The 22,225-nt window shown below is 47.5% G+C and overlaps 1 protein-coding gene across 1 annotated transcript in view; it reads left to right on the top strand.

Annotated features, from left to right (window-relative positions):
* ABCA1 (ATP binding cassette subfamily A member 1) overlaps positions 1-22,225 on the top strand; it is a 706,841-nt gene that overhangs the window by 251,311 nt on the left and 433,305 nt on the right. Inside the window, 1 exon segment of the mRNA XM_030194329.1 lies at positions 15,033-15,227. Coding sequence (XP_030050189.1) covers positions 15,033-15,227 — 195 coding nt within the window.

Genomic DNA, 22,225 nt, shown 5'->3' with positions numbered 1-22,225 from the left:
CAGCATTTGCAAAACAGACGCCTGAAAGGCTAACCAAGCATGGCCTGCCTCAAAGGTCCGCCACACTCGTACATACGCCGTAGTCGTAGACCGCTTCCGTGCGCGTAGCAACGTAGCAATGACGTCCTCAGAGTAACCTTTCCTCCTCAATCTTATCCTTTCAAGAGCCAGGCCGTAAGACCAAAGCGGCAAGGATTTTCCATAACTACCGGACCCCGATGAAGAAGGTTCGGCAGCGGCGGAAGACGGAAGGGGGCCTCCACTAGTAACTGATCCAAATCCGCATACCAAGGACGTCGCGGCCAGTCTGGCGCTATCAAAATCACCCGACCTGGGTGGCGTCAAACTCGATGAAGAACCGGTCCTGTCAAGGGCCACGGAGGAAACACGTAGAGAAGCGGGGACAAAGGCCACTGCTGCACTAGGGCGTCCAACCTGCAGATCCGGGTTCCCGTCGTCTGCTGTAGAACTGCTTCACTTTGGCATTCTTGCTGGATGCCATGAGGTTGATCCGAGGAGTGCCCCATTTGAGAAAAATCTGCTGAAACACCTCCGTCGCCAACTCCCATTCGAAAGAATGGCGACTGAGAAAATCGGCCTGTACATTGCTGACGCCTGCAATGTGCGCTGCTGACACGAACAGAAGATGTCGCTCTGCCCAGGACAGAATAGCTGCCGCCTCTGCATCCAAGAGACGGCTTTGAGTGCCGCCTTACCGGTTGACATAGGCCACTGCTTGATGGACCAAGTGGACTCCAGCCCCATCCAAAGGCCCTGAGCACAGTGGTGAAGGCAGTGAGCCCCCCACCTCGAAAGACTGGCATCGGTGGTCACCAGAATCCATTGTGGAGTAGCAAGTGGCATCCCCCGCCGAAGATTGGCTGGGGATAGCCACCAAGCCATGCTGCTTCTGGCCTGCGGCTTCCAAGGAAGACGCCTCTGATAGTCCTGAGACATCGGAGACCACCAACTGAGCAAGGCATGTTGAAGGGGCCTCATGTGAAATCACGCCCAAGGTACCACTTCTAAGGTGGCTGCCAGCAATCCGAGCACCTGAACATAATCCCAAGCCCTGGGGCAAGGCAGCCCGAGCAAATGGCGAATGTGACCCTGCAACTTGCACCGCCTGTCATCGGGAAGAAAAACGCAGCCAATTGCTGTGTTGAAGGACACTCCCAAATATTTAAGTGACTGCGAGGGAATCAGCCGACCCTTAGAGAAATTGACGATCCAACCGAGGGCCTGAAGAAGCTCGATCACCCAGGCTGTGGCCCGCCGGATTAGCCAATCGTCCAAATACGGATGGACTCTGATTCCCTGTTTCCACAGAAACGCAGCCACCACCACCATCACCTTCGAAAAGGTGCGCGGAGCTGTGGCCAGCACAAACGGTAGAGCCTGAAACTGAAAATGCTGTCCTAGAATTGCGAAGCGTAGGAAATGGTGATGAGGAGGCCAAATTGGAATATGTAAATACGCCTCTTTGAGGTCTAGTGAAGTAAGAAACTCCCCCGGTTGCACCGCTGCGATCACTGAACGCAGAGTTTCCATGCGGAAATGCCTCACTCTCAAGCACTCGTTTACTTTGCGCAAGTCGTGGACCGGTCTGAAAGATCCTCATTTTTGAGGCACCACAAAATAAATGGAGTAACGACCTGCAGCTCGCTCTGCCTGTGGAACGGGCACTACTGCTCCCAATTGCATCAGGTTTATCAACGTTTCGCACACCGCCACCCGTTTGGCTGCTGTGATGCAACAGGATTCCAAAAAGGCGTCTCCAAATGGAGCCACAAACTCCAACTTGTACCCTGTTCTGACCATGTCGAGAACCCATTGGTCCGTGGTGGCCCACTCTTCGAAATAGAGAGACAAGCGACCCCCTATGCTTGGAACTGAAGAGTGGACCATCATTGTGGAGCCCGACCTGGGCCTCCCTGCTTCTTGGTAGCGGAAGAGGACCTTTTGTCCGAATGAAAGGAAGAGTTCTGTAGAAATTTGGAGCGCTGAAAGGAACCCGAAACATGGCCAAGCCAGTATCGACGAGTGTCCCAAAACCTAGGTTTCGAAGAGGAACTCCTGAAAGTCGTTCGTGTTCGATCCTCGGGCAGCCGCTGAGATTTGGAATCCCCCAAATCTTTAACCAGCTTCTCCAAATGTTCACCAAATAAAAGCTTTCCCCTAAAGGGTAACTTAGTAAGGCATTGTTTAGAAGCCATATCCGCTGACCAATGACGCAACCATAGCAAGCGTCTCGCTGTCAACACCAAAGACATCTGTTTGGCGGAGGCCCTCACCAATTCATACAGGACATCAGCCAAGAAAGCCAGACTAGACTCCATGCGAGGCGCCACCTCAGCTAAAGCGTCCGTGGAATCCATACTGGATTGGACTGCCTGTTGCAGCCAGGCCAAGGACGCTCTGGCCGCATACGAACTGCAGATAGAAGCTTGCAGGGCGAGGGCTGACACTTCGAAAGTATGCTTCAAGGAAGCTTCCAATCGACAGTCCTGTATGTCCTTCAAAGCCACCCCTCCTTCTACCAGGAGTGTGGTCTTCTTAGTGACAGCCGTCACTAGCGCATCTACTCGCAGAAAGGAAAACAGAGAAATATGAGGTTCCCCCACTGGGTAGAGCCGGGACATAGCCCGAGAAACTTTCAGAGCCCCATCCAGCTCCGTCCAGTGAGCTGTAATGAGGTCCTGAATAGCCTTGTGAACAGGAAAAGATCGGGAAGGCTTTCTAGTTCTGGCCATCTTAACATTAACCGACGCAGCCACTGAGCCCTCCGGGTCCTCAATATTCAGAGCCTGTAAGGCGTCTGTAATAAGCGAGGGAAACTCTTCCTTATGAAAAATCCGAACCGCAGATTTGTCATCCTGCTCATCCTGCCCAATCTCTCCTTCTTCCAGGTCCTCCACCCCCGACGGCCTGGAGGAACCTTCCGCGCCCCCACCAAAGGACTGAGAAGGAGAACGGGCTCTTATGGTGTCCGTCGCCGACATAGAGTGCAGCCGCCTACGCTTCAGCGCAGGAGCTTCTCCTGCAAGGGAGGAAAAGACCTCCTCATGAGCAGGAGGACAGTCTAGGGCTGCAGGAACAGCAGACTGCAAAGGTAGTTGTACTGCCACAGGGGAGGTTTGTCTCATTAAAAACACCTGGTGCATTAAAAGAATAAATTCAGGAGAAAACAAATTCCCCTGTTCTCCCACACCAGGAATAGTGGCAGCTACCGCCCCCCCCCCCCCCCCCCGAGGATCCCTGGGCATAACCACCCCCTCGGATAACGGGCCCACAGTTTTCCTGCAGAGCTCCGCTGGAGGGACCGCATGGTCGCTCTGTTCTAGCGCGTCCAAGATGGTGCCCGCGCCGAGAGCGGGAGGGCGGGAAAATTCAGCTTCTGCAGCAGCCGCCGCCGCCGCACTTGGGGACCCCAAACCATCTAGGCAGGCCGATGAACAAAGTCCCGCTGCATTGCGCTTGCCACAGCGCGAGCAGCACTTAACTGTTTCTGCAGCCATCACAGAAACGAAACAGCGCTAGCACTGAGGGGAAGGCTATAGCGTGACTCACCATACCGCCGTCAAGCTGACAACAGACCACCCAGGAGGAACTACTTGGCGGATCAGTGCCCCAAACCCGGTCCAAGGAGCTCGGGTCTGGCAATGTGCTGTGTCCTCTTTTTTTTTTTGCTGTGAGGAAATTCCAGTGAACAGCAAGATAGGAGAGACAGGCAGCAGAAGAGAAATATCACCAGGGCAAGGCAGGGACTACCAAAGGCTTTAAAGGTATGCCTTTAAAACAGGCTCCACCAGCCACACAACCCAAGCTCAACTGGACAGACCAGGAGCCTACTCCTTCCCCACAGAATTCAGGAGCTGTGAAGATCCGTTTAACACCTGCTGGAGATGGGTTCTCTGGGTCACTGCCTTCTTTTAGTGTTCTCTATCTCCACCTGCTGGTAGACGGATACAACCCACCAGTTCCTGAATTCATCTGCTGCTGAAGCTAAGAAACGAGCAATGTGAGTAACCAAGATCCTTGCAAGCAATTTAGCCTCAAAGTTCAGGGGAGATATGGGGCGATAGGATTCCAGTCATGAGGGATCTCTCCCCGGTTTAGGTAAGACAATAATTTGTGCCTGGGCCAGAGTAAAGAGTAGTGATTCCGTGTCAACAATGTTATTCAGAAAGCTGGTGAGTGGTGGTATGATTTCTGTACCCATGAGCTTATAGAACTTGGCTCTAAACCCATCAGGTCCTGGGGCCTTGACTAGGGGGCTACGAGCTATCGCTAGTTCTACCTCCTCCTCCTGTATAGGGGTATTCAGGAAATCTTTATCATCCTGACTGATAAACGGGAGAGGCACATTACCCAGGTATAGCTGCCCATGAAGCCGGAGGCAAGGCATAAAGCTGTTTGTAATCATTATAAAAAGTATCACAGATGACCTTGTCTGAATGAACTCCTACCCCCCTATCATCCTTAAGTGTTAGGATTCTTTGCCCCCTCCCCCCCCCTCACCTTGGCCTAATTAGTCTGGCTAATAATCGTCCTGCCTTGTTGCCATGTCTGTACAGCACGTATCGGTAATAAGTTTGAGATTTGAAGGCACGCTGATGCAAACACTCATTGAGCGCCACTTGGAGATCTAACAGGTGTTGTTTATGTATTTCCGCATGGGTCAATCCATATTGTTTCCTAGCTCTACAAATTTGGGAGCTCAGTCGCAAAATCTCTCTATTGCGAGTGACTTTAATAAGATGAGAGTAACTTATAATTTCGCCCCTCAGTACCACCTTTGCAGCTTCCCAGTACAATAGGGGATCTGCAACATGTGCTGTACTGCAAAGCTTGTATGATTTCCAACAATTTAAAAGCTTTTCTCTAAAGGTAGGGTTATTATTCAGATCAAGTGGGAAAATCCATCTTCTACCTCCCTTGTTTGCAAACCCCATCTCCCAATCCATTCATACCCATTCATGGTCCTATCTCTGCCTTAAGGACAGCACCAAACATCTAGCGCAAGACTAAAAGATAGTCTATTCGAGCCTGAGTGGAGTGCCCTTGAGACAGATCAGTATAATCTCTGTCAAGCGGGTGCAGCACCCGCAAAACATCTACCAGATCTAACAGTTGACCCATGCAGAGTAAGCCTTTGTTAGAATAATATGGAGTGGAGTGTACAGCCAAGGATCTATCAATAAGAGAATCCCAAACTGTGTTGAAATCTCCTCCCACCACTAAGGCACTATGGTGATGCTGGATTAGAAGATTGATCACCACTTGATAGAATTTTTTTATCATATTGATTGGGGGCATACAGGTTGCATATAAGTAGCTTCTGACGATTTACTACAACCTCTACAAGTAGATGACTTCAGGGTCTCTGCTACACCTTTCCTAACTAATACTGCTAACCCCCCCCCCCCCCCTTCTTCCCCTGGGCTGCGGTTGCCACACATTCTCCCACTCTGGAATTCGTTGCCGGAGAATGTGGTGAAGGCAGTTAGCTTAGCAGAGTTTAAAAAGGTGTTAGACGGTTTCCTAAAGAACAAGTCCATAAACCACTACGAAATGGACTTGGGAAAAATCCACAATTCCAGGAATAACATGTATAGAATGTTTGTACGTTTGGGAAGCTCGCCAGGTGCCCTTGGCCTGGATTGGCCGCTGTCATGGACAGGATGCTGGGCTTGATGGACCCTTGGTCTTTTCCCAGTGTGGCATTACTTACAGTGGGGGAAATAAGTATTTGATCCCTTGCTGATTTTGTAAGTTTGCCCACTGACAAAGACATGAGCAGCCCATAATTGAAGGGTAGGTTATTGGTAACAGTGAGAGATAGCACATCACAAATTAAATCCGAAAATCACATTGTGGAAAGTATATGAATTTATTTGCATTCTGCAGAGGGAAATAAGTATTTGATCCCCCACCAACCAGTAAGAGATCTGGCCCCTACAGACCAGGTAGATGCTCCAAATCAACTCGTTACCTGCATGACAGACAGCTGTCGGCAATGGTCACCTGTATGAAAGACACCTGTCCACAGACTCAGTGAATCAGTCAGACTCTAACCTCTACAAAATGGCCAAGAGCAAGGAGCTGTCTAAGGATGTCAGGGACAAGATCATACACCTGCACAAGGCTGGAATGGGCTACAAAACCATCAGTAAGACGCTGGGCGAGAAGGAGACAACTGTTGGTGCCATAGTAAGAAAATGGAAGAAGTACAAAATGACTGTCAATCGACAAAGATCTGGGGCTCCACGCAAAATCTCACCTCGTGGGGTATCCTTGATCATGAGGAAGGTTAGAAATCAGCCTACAACTACAAGGGGGGAACTTGTCAATGATCTCAAGGCAGCTGGGACCACTGTCACCACGAAAACCATTGGTAACACATTACGACATAACGGATTGCAATCCTGCAGTGTCCGCAAGGTCCCCCTGCTCCGGAAGGCACATGTGACGGCCCGTCTGAAGTTTGCCAGTGAACACCTGGATGATGCCGAGAGTGATTGGGAGAAGGTGCTGTGGTCAGATGAGACAAAAATTGAGCTCTTTGGCATGAACTCAACTCGCCGTGTTTGGAGGAAGAGAAATGCTGCCTATGACCCAAAGAACACTGTCCCCACTGTCAAGCATGGAGGTGGAAATGTTATGTTTTGGGGGTGTTTCTCTGCTAAGGGCACAGGACTACTTCACCGCATCAATGGGAGAATGGATGGGGCCATGTACCGTACAATTCTGAGTGACAACCTCCTTCCCTCCGCCAGGGCCTTAAAAATGGGTCGTGGCTGGGTCTTCCAGCACGACAATGACCCAAAACATACAGCCAAGGCAACAAAGGAGTGGCTCAGGAAGAAGCACATTAGGGTCATGGAGTGGCCTAGCCAGTCACCAGACCTTAATCCCATTGAAAACTTATGGAGGGAGCTGAAGCTGCGAGTTGCCAAGCGACAGCCCAGAACTCTTAATGATTTAGAGATGATCTGCAAAGAGGAGTGGACCAAAATTCCTCCTGACATGTGTGCAAACCTCATCATCAACTACAGAAGACGTCTGACCGCTGTGCTTGCCAACAAGGGTTTTGCCACCAAGTATTAGGTCTTGTTTGCCAGAGGGATTAAATACTTATTTCCCTCTGCAGAATGCAAATAAATTCATATACTTTCCACAATGTGATTTTCCGGATTTAATTTGTGATGTGCTATCTCTCACTGTTACCAATAACCTACCCTTCAATTATGGGCTGCTCATGTCTTTGTCAGTGGGCAAACTTACAAAATCAGCAAGGGATCAAATACTTATTTCCCCCACTGTATGTACTTATGTACACCCACTAGCTTTTTAGCTTGGCATGTTCCAACTGATTAAGATGTGTCTCTTGCAGCAAGGCAATATCTATCTTATGTCTGTGTAGATGCTGCAAAATGTTTGACCTCTTTATTGGTGAGTTAATCCCTCCTACTTTCCATGTTACTGTTTTCACTATTGAAAGTAAACAAAAAGATGTCTACAAAAGCAGAACTCAAATATGAATGCCCAGAGGTATATCCCAGCCATCAATACCTCAAGGTCAACAGTATTCAAAACGATCTGCACCCACCCCTGGCCCTCCAGGCCCTTCCGAACCGAACCATGAAATTGAATATCCTCTGAGCTCCCCCCTGCCCCCCACCCAGCCCTCCCTCTACCCTCCCCACCCCCTGCCTTCTGGAAATTGTTCCTCCTTTGGGAACAATCACATCTAACACCGCCCCGTGTTCCCCCTGGACAACAGTAAACAATGTACGCAATATTGGACTCGTCATTAAAGTAGTAGAGACAAATATATGATTAAAAAAAAAAACACAAAACTTAACAAATATACAAGCATGATATATGGTTGTCTCAAGGATTACCCGTCTTCCTGACCAGAACCTTTCCATTATACTATACTGCAAAGCCAATAATGCTGCTGCCAGCTAGCTCTCGAGTCTCCACGTCTTCGTGTTCTGGCCTCCATAGTTTGAACATGTAGTCAGTATTCGGACAACCCTCTCTCATTCTCTCAGGGCTCCTCTGTGGGTGTAAACCAAGGTCCACCCATCATGAACAGTCCACAGTACCAACTATAATCATCCAATATGACCAGCTGGGAACTGGAAAAGGGGTATCACAAAATATCAATCACTTCGGTGCTTCCACAGGTTCTGCCTCCATTGTACTCCCAGCTTCAAGTTGTGACATAAACTTCCGCGCTTCCTCCACCGACTCATACATCTTGATGGACCCATTGTGGGTAATCTTCAGTGTGGCAAGGTATAGCAAGGCAAATCTAATTTTCAGAGAGAATAATTTGGAACAGAGAGGTGTAAAAGCCTTACGTTTCACCACCACACCAGCTGAATAGTCCTGGAAGCACATAATCCGTTGATTTTTCCTAAGACAAGACCCTGCCCAATCGTAGGATTTGCTGTATAGCTTGTTTGTGGGCAAAGCTTCACACCCGAAGAATGACCACTCGGGGTTTCGTTGAATTCAATTGCCGAGAGCCCACCCGGTGAGCCCGCTGCACATGCAGAGGGCCATAACAGTCTGGGAGCTGTAGTTCTTTGGGGAGCCACCGTTCCAGAAAGCTGCCAAGCTCCTTGTCGCCTATTGATTCAGGTAATCCCACAAAACGATTATTCTTCCGGGATCTGTTTTCGAGGTCATCCACTTTCGCTTCCAGAACCGCAAGTTTCTTTAGCACCTCCTGAGTCCCCTCCACAACCGAGACCCTGTCTTCTACCACACTCATGCGCATTTGAAAAGCCACACAGTCCCGAGTCCTCTGAGTTTGTAGACGCTCCAGTTTTGTATCAGTGGGAGACAAGCGGCACTCCAGCAAGTGGTCATTTCTGTAGTTATTTCCGTGATCCAGGCTGATGACACAGAGGGGCCTGCCGGGCTCGAGGGTGCTGCCATCTTCTCCTCCACGTGCCTGCCTCGGGATCTCTCCTTGTGAGACGCTTTTGCCGCCATCCCTTATAATCCAAGCCAACAAACAGATCCCAGTAATTTTTCTCTACAGTATTCTCCAATTCAGCTTAAAAGTCCCAGGGGGAACAAACGGGGGCCGGAGAAGCTCTCACTAGCGGCTTTCCACAGGCATGGCGTCACATGACCCCCTTACATACATTTTTTTTCCAATTTTAATACTAAGGGAGTGATTTTATAGCAGCCTTCTTAAGTTTGTGGGCTGATAACATGAGGAATTACACCAATTTTGAAAGGAAACTGGAACACATAATTTTACTTTGAAAATTACCTGTCAAAACTGCTCATGCATAATTATATCTGCTATTTAGTGCAGGTAGTTTATGTCATGAAAGTTTACACACATTTCTTAAAATAGAAAGGTCTCAGATCTCACCTTCATGGGCAGTTTGAAAATTATGTCCCATATCAAGATAATTGAGCCCTAGGTGAGCCTTCAGCCATGTGTTCCCCCCAGTCCCCCTGGAGTGGCTCATAGTACAGTATCTCCCCCTCATACCCCACCCCCAGGGTGGCCAGCATCTTTCATTCCCCTCTATCTTCACACTAGGTTGCCAGTATTTCATATCTCCTTCCCTACCCCCACTCCACATCCAGCATCTCCATCTCCGTTCCCTCCCTGCTTCCAAGCCACTGCTGTTGCTGCCCTGCCTCCTCCTGGGCTGGTCCCAATGTTAAGACTGAGTACTGTACGGGCCTTATATAAGCATAGGTCTGTGCTCAAATGCTGCTGGGTTCTGCCTCCTTGTGAAAGGAATTTTGCATCGGCTTGGAGTGGAACATGGAAGTGCTTGACTGTGGGCTGTACATACAGGGCCCATACAGTATTTAGTTTTGATTAAGCTTCAGGCTGAAGGAAGTAGGGGATCAGGGAGGCGGAAGATGGGAAGCATGGAAGGATTTCTTGTGTGTTGGAGCCACGCTGTTGTCTCCCATTCCCACTTCTGCAACCCTACACACAAATGGCTAGTCTGTTTATGGCATGGCGGCCAGCCCTCAGTGGGTGGAGCTTTTCCTGGAAGATTCCATCCTCCTGATTGTGTTTAAATTTCAGATCATTTATCTTAAATGCAACCTGTGGTGTTTAAAGATATATCCAGCTTTTCAGTAGCCACTATCCAGATAGTGGCACTGAAAATTTGGATATAAAAATAACTAGCACCATTATCTGGGTAACTTAAGCCAGCCTTTTTGCTCCACCCAGGCACCAGATCACTCCAGCACTACCCAAAACCAAAGTGGTCTGTCCAGATTTTCAGTAGCATGATGTCTGTCTCATTAAATATCAGGCCCAAAGTCATTAATCTTTTACATAGTCTGTTCTGTTGTATTTGGTAATAGCCCAAAGTGATAATTCTGTTATAGCTATTTAGCAAACCAATACTTAACTGCTATGGAAACTGAACTTGCCTTCTAGAGCAGGGTGCAGGCCCCTTTGTATGTTTCTTAAGCCATATTTTATTTTTGTTACATTTGTACCCTGTGCTTTCCCACTCATGGCAGGCTCAATGTGGCTTACATGGGGCAATGGAGGGTTAAGTGACTTGCCCAGAGTCACAAGGAACTGTCTGTGCCTGAAGTGGGAATTGAACTCAGTTCCTCAGGACCAAAGTCCACCACCCTAACCACTAGGCCACTCCTCCACTCCATAGGAAAGTTTAGTTATTTTTCAGAGCTTTTTCAATTTTAGCTGATGAGATCTATCAACCAATGGGGAAAGGGGAGTTTTTAGCAAGCAACTGAAGGCAGCCTTCAAGGTACAGCCAAAAAAATGTTTCCATTTAAGTTTTTTTTTCTCATTCTGAGAATGCATTGTGTTATTTCATAGTTCTTAAGGAACGTTTCAACCTTGGCCAATATGTTTCCTCTACTTTCTGAAATGAGGAGGGCGGGGGAGATCATAATGTTTATACAATACAACTCCAAAAATACAGATGCCAGAAATACAGATTGCCAAAGAATCCAGACCCTTTAAAATTGCGATATCTGGACTGCCCAAGGATCCGGACAACAAGTGCTGCACACCTTACTACTACTACTACTATTTAGCATTTCTATAGCGCTACAAGGCGTACGCAGCGCTGCACAACCATAGAAGAAAGACAGTCCCTGCTCAAAGAGCTTACAATCTAATAGACAAAAAATAAAGTAAGCAAATCAAATCAATTAATGTGTACAGGAAGGGAGGAGAGGAGGGTAGGTGGAGGCGAGTGGTTACAAGTGGTTACAAGTCAAAAGCAATGTTAAAGAGGTGGGCTTTCAGTCTAGATTTAAAGGTGGCCAAGGATGGGGCAAGACGTAGGGCCTCAGGAAGTTTATTCCAGGCGTAGGGTTCTGCACACCTTCTCCCTCTCTCCTGCATAGTCTGGTGCCTCTACCTTCACTCCCGGCCCTAACCTGTCCGCGGCTCTCTTAATCCCCCATTCAGTACCTGGTGTATCTTTTCAGAAGTAAGCAAGTCTTCTGTTCTGCTATGCCAGTGGCAGCCTTACTCACAGGCTGCCTCCAGCCTGCACCGGGCCTTTCCCTCTGACCCATCCTGCCCTTCCAAAAACAGGAAGTCGCATCAGAAGGGGTGGGACAGGTCAGAGGGGAAAGGCCCGGTACAGGCTGGATGCGAGGAATGAGAGAAAGCCGCAGGCAGGGGAGGGAGAGGTGCCAGACCATGCAGGAGGAGGGCATAGCCATGGGAGGGGGGGGACCTTGGGTCCTTTGGACTCTGACATTTTCTTAAGTTATAGAGACAGAGAAGGGATGGAGGAGAGAGACGCTGGATGTGGAAGATAGAGAGAGAGACAGTGGCGTACCTAGGGTAGTTGACACCCGGGGCCGGTCATTTTTTAACACCCCTCCCCCCCCCCCCCCCCCCCCCCAAATCCAGTACTAGGCATGCCGAGAATACAAAACACTCAGGACCTATAGAGCAATTCTACCATACCATAAGCAGTCATTTCTACGAGTCACACAAGGAAAAGGAAAGCATCTTAAACACTACAGTGAGCACTAGAACATCAATTCACCTATTGTAAAATGAAACCAGACAGAATAGTACAGATCGTAGATCCTGCACAGTCAATGCCAACTGAAAGCTATGTCTTTTTCACAAACACAGATACACCCTAATCCACTATAGAATAAGTAATCATAAACTTTCTATTTAGACAAAAATTAAACTGAACCCCCAATGCCAGACTCTGCATACAATGCAACACCACAGAAACTGTCCCCTAGTACTGTGCAAAATATAAAGACAGCAGATGTAAATTTGAAAAAAAAACCTAACAAGTACCAATCACCACTTTACAAATTAACAAATAGAAATAAAACAAATATAGAAAGTAAAATAATACCATTTTATTGGACTAATACATTTAGCTTTCAGAGGCCAAAACCTCCGTCCTCGGGTCAGTACAGTATAGTGCTGTTACAGTATCCTATCCTGACCTGAGGAAGGGGGTTTTGTTCTCCGAAAGTTAGTCAAAATGTATTAAAATTAGTCCAATAAAAAGATTACCTTATTTACATGTTCTATTATAAACATTTAACACATCTACAATACTTTATCCTAAAGCAAAAAAAATAAAAAAATATATTTTATTTACAGTTTGTTGTCTCTGGTTTCTGCTTCTCATCTTCTTTTCACCGTCTTCCTTCCATCCAGCATCTGTCTTCACTCTCTCTCTCTCTCTCTCTCTCTGTGCCATCCAGTGTCTGCCCTCTCTGCCGTCCCTTCCATCCACTGCCTGCCCTTTCTCTATGCCCCTTCAATCCACCATATGCCCTCCCTCTCCCATCCATCCAGGGTCTGCCCTCCCTCTCGCTCCCCCTTCCATCTAGGATCTGTCCCCTCTCTCTCTCTGCCCCTATTTTCAGCCCCCAGTTCCAGCCCCCTTCTCCCCTGTGAACACCCCCACCCCAGTCCCCTTCTCCCCTCCCCTTCTCCTGTCTGAGACCCCCACCACAGTCCCCTTCTCCCCTCCCCTGTCTGAGACCCCCACCCCAGTCCCCTTCTCTCCTCTGAACACCCCCATCCCAGTCCCCTTCTCCCCTCCCCTTCCCTTCTCCCCTCTGAGATCCCCACCCCAGTCCCCTTCTCCCCTCCCCTGTCTGAGATCCCCACCCCAGTCCCCTTCTCCCCTCCCCTTTTCCCCTCCCCTTTTTCCCTCTGAGACCCCCAACCCAGTCCACTTCTCCCCTCCCCTTCCCTTCTCCCCTCTGAGATCCCCACCCCAGTCCCCTTCTCCCCTCCCCTTTTCCCCTCCGAGACCCCCATCCCAGTCCCCTTCTCCCCTCTGAACACCCCCACCCCAGTCCCCTTCTCCCCTCCCCTTCTTCCCTCTGAGATCCCCACCCTAGTCCCCTTTCTCCCCTCCCCTGTCTGAGACCCCCACCCCAGTCCCCTTCTCCCCTCTGAACACCCCCACCCAAGTCCCTTTCGCCCCTCTCCTTCCCCACCTCAGTCCCGTTAAAACCGGCGAAGCAGTGTCGCAGGCAGCGCCTCGTGCCCTGCTTGTAAAAAAAAATCAAATCTCCTTCCTTCTCCTTGTCTTGACGTCGACTCGGGCCTTCCAATCAAATTGATTGGAAGGCCCGAGTCGACGTCAAGACGAGGAGGAGAAGGAGGAAGGAGATTTGATTTTTTTTTTTTACAAGCAGGGCACGAGGCGCTGCCTGCGACGCTGCTTTGCCGGTTTTTTAAATGTGCAGTGCCGCGGGAACGGCCACAGGAGGCGCCGGGAGCGGAGCACCCCCCACCCACTGGCACCCGGAGCGGACCGCCCCCACTGCCCCCCCTCCCCCTTGGTACGCCACTGGAGAGAGATGGATGGTTAAGAGACAGAGAGAGAGAGAGAAAGAAAGATGCTGGATGGGGAAGAGACACACAGAAAGAGAGAGAATTGCTAGATGGGAAAGTGAGAGATTGAGTGGGCAAGTCACTTAACCCTCCATTGCCCCATGTAAGCCACATTGAGCCTGCCATGAGTGGGAAAGCGCAGGGTACAAATGTAACATAAATAAATAAGAGAGAGAGATGCTGCAGAGGGAGATAGACTCTCTATACCCTTCACCACCACCGCCAATTCCAGGCTCCGCCCTTTCTGCCTCGCCTCTCCCTATGCTTGGAATAAACTTCCTGAGCCTATACGCCAAGCCCCCTCCCTGCCCATCTTCAAATCCTTGCTCAAAGCCCACCTCTTCAATGTCGCCTTCCTCTATTCAGGAAATCTAGACTGCCCCAATTTGTTTGACTGCACATTTTGTCATTAGATTGTAAACTCCTTTGAGCAGGGACTGTCCTTCTTTGTTAAACTGTACAGCGCTGCATAACCCTTGTAGTGCTTTAGAAGTGTTAAGTAGTAGTAGTAGTAGTAGAGACGCTGGATGGGGAAGAGAGACATGCAGAGAGAGAAAGAGACACTGTACGAAGCATTCTGTATTTGTTAATGAATAAATCAACAAAATTTGCCTATTCACCTCTTCTTTATTCATCCTTAAATCTGAATTTTAAAAGTACTACCTGAAAATCGAGACTGACCCAGTCCCCAAGCAGTCCGGATTTTTTGACTTGTACTGTACAGTATGTTGCTCTATTGACTTTTGTGTTTGTTGTCCTCTTCATACCATATTTTCAGGATGTGTTAAGGAGGGAGTGGTTAAGAAGATTGTGGTAGGGGTGTTTGGTAATCCATGTATGTACTTGCATCCTGGAGTGTAGGCTTCATTTAGTTTTGCATGGAACTTTGTTGTTTGATGGTTTAATCTTTTGGGAGAGGATCTGATTGGAACTGTGTACATAACTGCAGAATTGCTTGTTCTTGCTGGACTTCATGTTTCTGTGCTGTCCGGTCGCATCCAATGCCTTTCAGGTATTGCATGGTTATTAGTGCATTTCATTTTTCACAGTGTGCAGGAAAATTTCAGTGTGGGGTATTGCAGGTTTTTCTAAGTAGGATTTGGTGCAGGGATATATTGACATTTTGGCTTTATTTTGTGAATAACTGCAGACATTGTTAAAGAACAAGGGCAGCCAGCACCTTTGGGATCAACATTTGAACAATTCGGGTTGGACAGTTGAAGATGTTTCCAGGTTTTTGGCAAAGCACCCAGAGGACATCCAATCTGCTGGTGTAGTTTACACCTGGAGAGACGCTGTCAATGAAACAGAACATGCTATCCTGACTGTGTCACGTTTTATGGAGGTATGCTAGCAAACACCCACATTCACATTTGGGGAGAAGCCTAACAGTCATAGGATGAAACCTGCTGAAAGGGCTTATAGAGTCCTTCTCGGTATTAATTTTCTGGATACTCGGAACAGCTTAAAATCTAATATAATAATTCGCACCTCCAACGTTCTGAAGCTGACTCCATGGCAGTGTGGCAGTCAAGCCGTGTAGTGCTCCTGGGGTTCCCTCGAGGGAACTCTGTATAGTTGCCAGCCCCCGCGCCTCCCTCCCTGTCTCTCTCTGCCCTCCAAGCACGACCTGTCCTCCAGCAGCCCCTCGCCTTCCTAAGTGCTGGCTGTTTTTTAAAAATTCTTACCTTGGGGTGCGGCGTCCACAGTGAAGGCGAGCGGCGCTTCAAACTGCCTTTGCATGCGTCTCAGCTCTGCCTCTGGTCCCGCCCTCATTTCCTGTTTCCGGAAGGGCAGAACCAGAGGCAGAGCTGAGACACATGCGAAGGCACTGTGAAGTGCCGCTCGCCTTCACTGTGGACGCCGCACCCCAAGGTAAGAATTTTTAAAATACAGCCAGCACTTATGAAGGCAAGGGGCTGCTGGAGGACAGGTCGTGCTTGGCGGGCAGAGAGAGACAGGGAGGGAGGCGCGGGGGGCATGGAAGTCGGAGGAGAGGGGGGCGTGGACCTTGGAGGGATGGAGGGAGGGAAGGGGGCGGTCCTGCAAGTTTGGAGGGGAGGGGAGGGGGGTCGTCCTGAAACTCGAAGGGGAAGGAGGCGCGGGGGTGTGGAACTTGAACAAGAATGGGGGGCATGGAACTTGGAGGGGAGGGAGGGGATCCTGGAACTCAAAGAGGAGGGGGTCCTGGAACTCAAAGGGGAGGGGCTTTTTTTACTAGTTGGTTATAAACCAAAGGTTACAGATTGTTAGAATGATTAGGGATAATAGTGCACTGGCTGATTCTGGCTATGTTGAAGATTAGCTGTACTGAAGCTGGCCTGCAACAAAGGAAGTGGGCGGTTTAAGTTTAGAAGTTTTATTTTATTTATTTTTGTTACATTTGTACCACGCGCTTTCCCCTCATGGCAGGCTCAGTGCGGCTTACATATTATATACAGGTACTTATTTGTACCTGGGGCAATGGAGGGTTAAGTGACTTGCCCAGAGTCACAGCTGCCTGTGCCTGAAGTGGGAATCGAACTCAGTTCCTCATTTCCCCAAACCTACATTGTGACAATATTTGGTGGAACAAATGAAAAGATGGAGCATGCTATGGTGCTCATTTTCAAAAGAGAAAAAGGTCTGAAAAGTGGCACGAAGTAGCAAATGGACATCCCTCTTCCCCCCCCCCCCTCTCTAAATTGCGATTTTTGAAAAGGCAGAATTGGGATTTTTTTTTCAGTGAGTGTGTCCAAATAGCAAAGGCATGTGTTGGAGGCTCATTTTGGTTGGCACTTGGGTGATAATGGAACAGAAAAAAGGTCTAGAACAAAAAGAGATGTGCCTTTTTATTTAGACTTGTTTCACTCACAACTAAGTCTGAAAAAGGTGCCTTAATTAACCAGCTGACCACTGGAGGGATGAAGGCATGACCCCTTCCTTAATCCCCTAGTGGTCACTGACCCCCTTCCACCCTCCAAAGATGTGAAAGTACATAAGAATTTAAGTGTTGCCATACTGGGACAGACTGAAGGTCCTTCAAGCGCAGCATCCTGTTTCCAACAGTGGCCAATTCAGGTTACAAGTACCTGGCAAGATCCCAGAAAAGTACAATACATTTTAAGCTGCTTATCCTAGAATTAAGCAGTGGATTTTCCCCAAGTCCATCTTAATAACAGCCGCTTAAGCCTTTCCTCATATGGAAGTCGTCCCACCCCTTTATCTTTTTCATCGCCCTTCTCTGTACCTTTTCTAATTCCACTATATCTTTTTTGAGATGTGGTGACCAAAATTGCAGTCACACAATGGAGCGATACAAAGGCATTATAAAGTCCTTATTTTTGTTTTCCATTCCTTTCCTAATAATACCTAACGTTCTCTTTGCTTTCTTGGCCGCTGCCGCCGCCGCACACTGAGCAGAGGGTTTCAACTTATCATCAACAATGACCCCTAGATCCCTTTCCTGGTCAGTGATTCCTAATGTTGAGCTTTGCATCACCTAACTATAGTTCAGGTTCCACTTTCCCACATGCATCTCTTTGCACTTGCTCACACTCAATGTCATCTGAATAACTTTGTGTCATCAGAAAATTTAATGACCTCACTAATTACTCTCATCTCTAGATCATTTATAAATATGTTAAAAAGCAGTGGTCCCAGCACAGACCCGTGGGGAACCCCACTATCTATCCTTCTCCATTGAGAATACAATTTAACCCTACATCTTTTAACCAGTGTTCAATCCACAATAGAACACTACCTCCTATCCCATGACTCCAATTTCCTCTGGAGTCTTTCATGAGGTACTTTGTCAAATACCTTTTGAAAATCCTCATACACAATATTAACCGGCTCACCTTTATCCACATGTTTGTTCACCCCATCAAAGAAATGTACTAGATTGGTGAGGCAAGATTTCTCTTCACTAAATCCATGTTGGCTTTGTCTCATTAATCTATGCTTTTGAATATGCTCTGTAATTTTGTCCTTTATAATAGTCGCTACCATTCTGCCTGGCACAGACGTCAGGCTCATCGGTCTATAATTTCCTGGATCACATCTGGAACCTTTTTTAAAAATCGCCATTAGATTGGCCACCCTCCAATCTTCCAGTACCATGCTTGATTTTAAAGATAAATTATATATTACTAACAATAGTTCTGTGAGTTCATATTTCAATTCTATCAGTTCTCTGGGACGAATACCATCTGGTTCAGGCAATTTGCTACTCTTTAATTTGTCAAATTGTGCCTTCACATCTTCCAGGTTTATAGTGATTTCATTCAGTTTCTCTGACTTGTCAGCTTTCAGTACCATTTCTGGCACTGGTATCTCTCCCAGATCTTCTTCAATGAAGACCGAAGCAAAGAATTAATTTAATCTCTCCTCTATGTCTTTATCTTCCCTGAGTGCTCCTGTTACCCCTTGGTCATGTAGCTGTCCAACTGATTCTTTTGCCAACTTCTTGCTTCTAATATAGAGAGTTGCATGGGGAAAGAGATCAAACCCATCCATGCCCATCCCCATCGAAATGTAACCCGTCTCCGCCTGTCCCAGTGGGGTATGTAACCCATCCCTGTTCATCCCCACGGGACTATAACCCATCCCCGCCTGTCCCCACTGCAAGTAATCTCCTCCATCCCAGCCCCCCTACCCACCTAGCCCCTGCTGCACCGCAGTCACGTTGCTCGTCCCCTCAAGAAAGAGATCTGCATGAAATATTTATTTTATTATTGTGACTTATGAAAACCACTTGTCCCTGAAACATGCTAAAAACAGAATAATCCATTTGTACAAAAGAGATGAGGTAAAGATGTGATTCCATGTGCCCCAATAAAAAGAGATTTTAATTTTATTTCCAATTTTTATAACACCAGGCTTCCCAAGGCAGATTACAACAATAGTTAAGATGAACCCATCAGTAAACAGCATATCCTCACTGAAATTTGGCCATGTATTACTGTAATGTACAGAACAGTATAGAAAAATGAGCACAAAACAGAGCCTTTATTAGTGCTGTTTCTACCAGCAATACGTTTTGAAGTTGTTTAAGTGATATTCAGTTTTTATTTCATGATATTTATATTTACATATGGGAAGTTTTCAAATAAATTCAAAAGCTGTCAAATCAGTAAAAAAAAACCCAAAACAAAAAGAGCAAATTCCAACATGCCATCTTTTTCTTTTGATGTAGGCACAAGGAAAATAAAATATTTTAAATGCTCCCAATTTTAAGCGCTAATTCATGTTTAATGTGGGATATAAATATCATAAATAAGTAAATAAATAGATAGAAACTCTGATTCTCATAACAGAATGTCTATTTTAGTGGTCCATTACCAGGAAAATAGAAATATCTGCACAAATATAACACATGCTAGGATGGCTCTAAAACCAGCCCCTCCAAATGACACATTGATTACGATATATAACAAATCAGTACTCTACCTATGAAAAGTTATTCCGTTATTATACTTCATCTGTGTGCAACCATATGCTGCACAAGCCGGCATGATAAATATAAGATTAAATAAAAATTCCTACCAACAATAAAGAACGACAGCGTGGATGCAGCAGTTCATAAGTTTGTTTGTTTCTCCTTCCTTGCACAGACGTCATCGTCATACACTCAAAACAAAAGCAGAGTCCGGAGTTTGACCTAATTGGCTTCAACTCTACTACTACTACTACTACTTATCATTTCTATAGCGCTCCCTCCCTCCCACCCACCCACACACACACACACACACAACACCATCCATCCACCTCTCCTCCCCTGGATGCCCTCCCCAAACATATCTCATCACCCTGGTGGTCTAGTGTTTCTGGGCAGGAAAGAACCCCACTCATTCCTGCCCGCTGCCGCTGCCCCTCTTGCTGCCCCTGCTTGTTTAAAGTTGCTGCCGAGACTTCAAGTAGCGGCCTCACAAGACTTACGCTGAAGTCTAGCAAGGCCGTCACTTGATGTCTCAGTAGCCGTTTTATACCAGCGGTGGCAGCGAGAGGATCAGCGGCAGCATACAAGAAAGAGTGGGGATCTTTCCTGCCCCGAGACAAGCCACTAGGGTTATCTGAGGTATGTGCGAGAAGGGAAAGCAAAGCTCGGTTTGTTTAACCATTCTGCCGGAACTTCGTAGGACTCGGGTCCATCCCCGCAGGATACTTGTGGACCTCGGTCCATCCCCATGGGATCCCTGAGGACCTGGAGGGTACGCACGAGATTCCCGCTATCCCCATTCACGTGCAGCTCTCTATTCTAATATACCCAAAAAAGGTTTTACTATGTGTTTTTGCCTCCAAAACATTCTTTTTTTCAAAGTTCCTCTTTGCCTTCCTTATCAGCGCTTTGCATTTGACTTACCATTCCTTCTGCTATTTCTTATTATTTTCAGCCAGATTTTCTTTTAGCTCTAATAGCTTCCTTCACCTTACTTTCTAACCATGCCAGCTGTTGTTTGGCCTTCCTTCCTCCTTTTTTAATACATGGATTATAACTGGCCTGGTCTTCCAGGATGGTATTTTTGAACAGCACAGGAAAGAAACAAGTGGAAAAACAACTTCAAGGGATCAATCCAAGACAAGAGATAAGATGCTCCAAAAAAAAAACTTTATTGAGGACCCAACACGGTCCGTGTTTCGGTTTTTGAAAAAACCTTCATCAGGGGTCAATCAGTAGTTGCACAGAAGATATACTGACAGACAATGGAGCTCATAAAATGTGGTCTCTTGAATATATAGAAGAGTGTAGCCTAGTACCAACGTATTCAGTGTTATTTCACACTGAATACGTTGGTACTAGGCTACACTCTTCTATATATTCAAGAGACCACATTTTATGAGCTCCATTGTCTGTCAGTATATCTTCTGTGCAACTACTGATTGACCCCTGATGAAGGTTTTTTCAAAAACCGAAACACGGACCGTGTTGGGTCCTCAATAAAGTTTTTTTTGGAGCATCTTATCTCTTGTCTTGGATTGATCCCTTGAAGTTGTTTTTCCACTTGTTTCTTTCCTGTGTTGGACTTTTGTGGAATTTTTTTGGACCTCTTTTGTTTTCTGCGATTTTTGAACAGCAACCATGCTTGATGAAACTTTTTGACCTTCGCAGCTGCTCCTCTTAAGTTCTTTTTTTTTTCACTGTTCTTCTCATTTATTGTAGTCTCCTTTCTGGAAGTTAAATGCTAATGTATTGGATTTCCTGTGTGTACTTACTCCACAGCCAATATCAAATCTGATCATATAATGATCACTGTTATCAAGCAGCCCCATCACCATTACCTCCTGCACCAGATCATGCGCTCCACTAAGGACTAGGTCAGTGATGGCGAACCTATAATATTAGCAAAATTCGCCCATTCCTCTCTGAAAAGACCACCCAAACCCTCGTCCACTCGCTCGTTACCTCTCATCTTGACTATTGCAACCTTCTCCTCGCTGGCCTCCTGCTTAGCCACCTATCCCCCCTTCAATCTGTCCAAAATTCCGCCACACGTCTTACCTACCGCGTGAACCGATACTCTCATATCACCCCTCTCCTCAAGTCGCTTCACTGGCTCCCAATCCACTACTGTATACAGTTCAAGCTTCTCCTATTGACCTTCAAGTGCACTCAATCTGCTGCCCCCCATTACCTCTCTACCCTCCTCTCCCCGTATGTTCCCACCCGTAACCTCCGCTCTCAGGACAAATGACTCCTATCTGTACCCTTCTCCACCACCGCTAACTCCAGACTCCACCCCTTCTGCCTCGCAGCACCTTATGCCTGGAACAGACTTCCTGAGCCCATACGCCATGCGCCCTTCATGCCCATCTTCAAGTCCTTACTCAAGGCCCATCTCTTCTCCCTTGCTTTTGGCGCCTAACCACCTTCCCCATTCCTGTTACCTACACTGACTAAGTAGTCTGTTACCGTTAGATTGTAAGCTCTCTTGAGCAGGGACTGTCCCTCCCCATGTTTAAACTTGTACAGCGCTGCGTAACCCTGGCAGTGCTATAGAAATGCTAAGTAGTAGTAGTAGTAGTAGTAGTCCACTAAGGACTAGGTCAGTGATGGCGAACCTATGGCACGCGTGCCAGAGAGGGCACGTAGAGCCCTTTCTTTTGGCATGCGCACTGTCGCTGGTCCGCCCACTCTCCCTCCCTCCGAGCATCAGGCCGGCCTCCATCCCTCCCACCAAGCACCAGGCCGCCCGCCTTCCCTCCCTCTTCCAACCAAGCAAGCAAGCACCAGGCCGCCCGCCCGCCCGCCCTCCCTCCCTCCCAGCACCAGGGCCCCCCCTCCTCCGAAATTTAAAAGGCGTACCTCGGGGTTAAGGCAGCGTCGGCAGCGAAAAGCGTGTTCTTTGCTCGGCGTGCCTTTGG

The sequence above is a fragment of the Microcaecilia unicolor genome, chromosome 2, assembly GCF_901765095.1.
Source record: "Microcaecilia unicolor chromosome 2, aMicUni1.1, whole genome shotgun sequence".
In the NCBI taxonomy this organism is placed as follows: domain Eukaryota; kingdom Metazoa; phylum Chordata; class Amphibia; order Gymnophiona; family Siphonopidae; genus Microcaecilia; species Microcaecilia unicolor.
The sequence above is the reverse complement of the archived record's forward strand: the minus strand, read 5'-3'. Positions and strand labels throughout refer to the sequence as shown.